This window comes from Penaeus monodon, chromosome 32, assembly GCF_015228065.2.
Source record: "Penaeus monodon isolate SGIC_2016 chromosome 32, NSTDA_Pmon_1, whole genome shotgun sequence".
Classification (NCBI taxonomy): domain Eukaryota; kingdom Metazoa; phylum Arthropoda; class Malacostraca; order Decapoda; family Penaeidae; genus Penaeus; species Penaeus monodon.
In genome coordinates, this window is record NC_051417.1 from 4047827 (window position 1) to 4049544 (window position 1718).

The following is a 1718-nucleotide window of genomic DNA, read 5'->3' on the forward strand; positions in this document are numbered from 1 at the left end:
TTCCCCTCCCTGCACCAACACAGGTGGATTTCATGTGGGTAAATCGCGACCTGGGCAGCTTCGAATGGTTCCTAGAAGTCCTGGCGGCATTAGAGGAGGAACAGCGCGTGGTGGGCGCCGCAATGGAGGCCTTCCTAAGCCTACACTTGTACAAGACCGGCCCTGCTCCCCTCAGTCCAAACCTCCCTCTCTCCTCCTCCATCCGGCATGGCAGACCTGACTGGGACAAGGTAAGCTTTGTGCACTAGCCTACGGGAAAAAGAAAAAATCCATTTTCTGAAATATCTCTGGAGAAATTACTTCTCATATTAATTTTTTTTCACAGGTGTTCCAGGGTATACGAGAGTCTCGGATTGGGAAGGTGTGCGTGTTCTACTGTGGTCCTCCGGCACTGGTGGGCGTCCTGAGGGAGAAGTGCATTCAGTATAAGTTTGAATTCAAGCGCGAAATGTTCTGAAAGACTCGTTTGTCTGACAGTGGCAATGCGTTTGCAGCGTGATATGTGATTATCTATGGACAGGTGTTGTGACTGCCTGCAATGATAAATAAAATTACCTAGTAGGTGTGTGATAAACGTGTTGCCTGAATGGCCGTAATCCTCCACCATTCGAAGGAGTGTGACATAGGACTGGAACTCCGGAAACGGACGGAAACACGAAAAATAACTTGTAGAAAAGTGTGAAAGTCGAGTTGAGTTTCAAGTTTCAAATCTCAACCGGACTGCATGATCTTCGTATGGTGTGGTGCAGCGCTACAGTGTCTTTCACGTTTTTGTTTCAGTCATCAGCAATTATATACGGACAATACATATATTTCTTTTTGAAACCACTCTCTTGGACCCTGGAAGGAATTACAGAAGAAACTTGCATGGCTTCAGCTTGACGTGGTGCAAATTACCATTACTGCGATAAAGCACGAGAAGAGGAACAGAGAGAATGGAGAAACACTTACCGGGATGGATGGATTGTAAGTCAACTAGAAGCTGTGATACCTTGTGTTGTATAAAGTTTAGATAATAGGACCACCAGACAGTGCGTCGTATACGTGGATATTTCTCGTAGTCTAAGATCTATGCATATTCTCATTATCATTACCAAGACTGTTCTGCCTAAGCCAGACTGCTCTACTGACAGTTCTCATTATAACTGTTATAAATCACATGTGTGTATTGTATGAATCATTTCACATCTGTTTCGAGGATCATACCTTGCGATCCGAAAATTTTCTGTCTCCTATGATCGCTCGTCTTTCGTGTCCGAATAGCGTGTTTCTGTACGAAAATATCTAAATATGTGTATATTTCTTATAATAAGACGTGACATATATTGCCAGAGATCATATCATGTGAATATACATATTTTCATATAAAATAGGTCGACATCTTCAATGCATAAGCACATTTGCAATTCGTAGCCCTGCCTGCCCCGTCAAGTTATCTGTCAGAGCAGGGATGCAGGGCAGCAACAGTTTCATCCTTGTTTTTCATTCCTGATTGTTGTGTATTGGGATCTCCGTGAGGAGCGCGGCTCTGAAGACAGTGTTGGAAGGGAAATTTTGGTTAAGGTGGGGTTTGAAGCAGAAAACTAAACGCTAAGGAAGTATCAAAGTGGAACATGACTGATGGAATCCGATCCTTTAAAGAAATCGTAGGCTCTACGTTCTTTATCTTTCTTCGCTAGTTAAGGTATGGCTTAATTTTGTGTATCGTTCCTGTGAAA

At 43.4% G+C, this 1718-nt stretch overlaps 1 protein-coding gene across 1 annotated transcript in view; it reads left to right on the plus strand.

Annotated features, from left to right (window-relative positions):
* Positions 1-1708, plus strand: part of LOC119593516 (NADPH oxidase 5-like) — a 26504-nt gene extending 24796 nt beyond the window's left edge. Inside the window, exons 10-11 of the mRNA XM_037942478.1 lie at positions 24-230; positions 326-1708. Coding sequence (XP_037798406.1) covers positions 24-230; positions 326-457 — 339 coding nt within the window. The 3' untranslated portion in view covers positions 458-1708. The remainder of the gene's footprint in view (positions 1-23; positions 231-325) is intronic.
* The last annotated feature ends 10 nt before the right edge of the window (positions 1709-1718 follow it).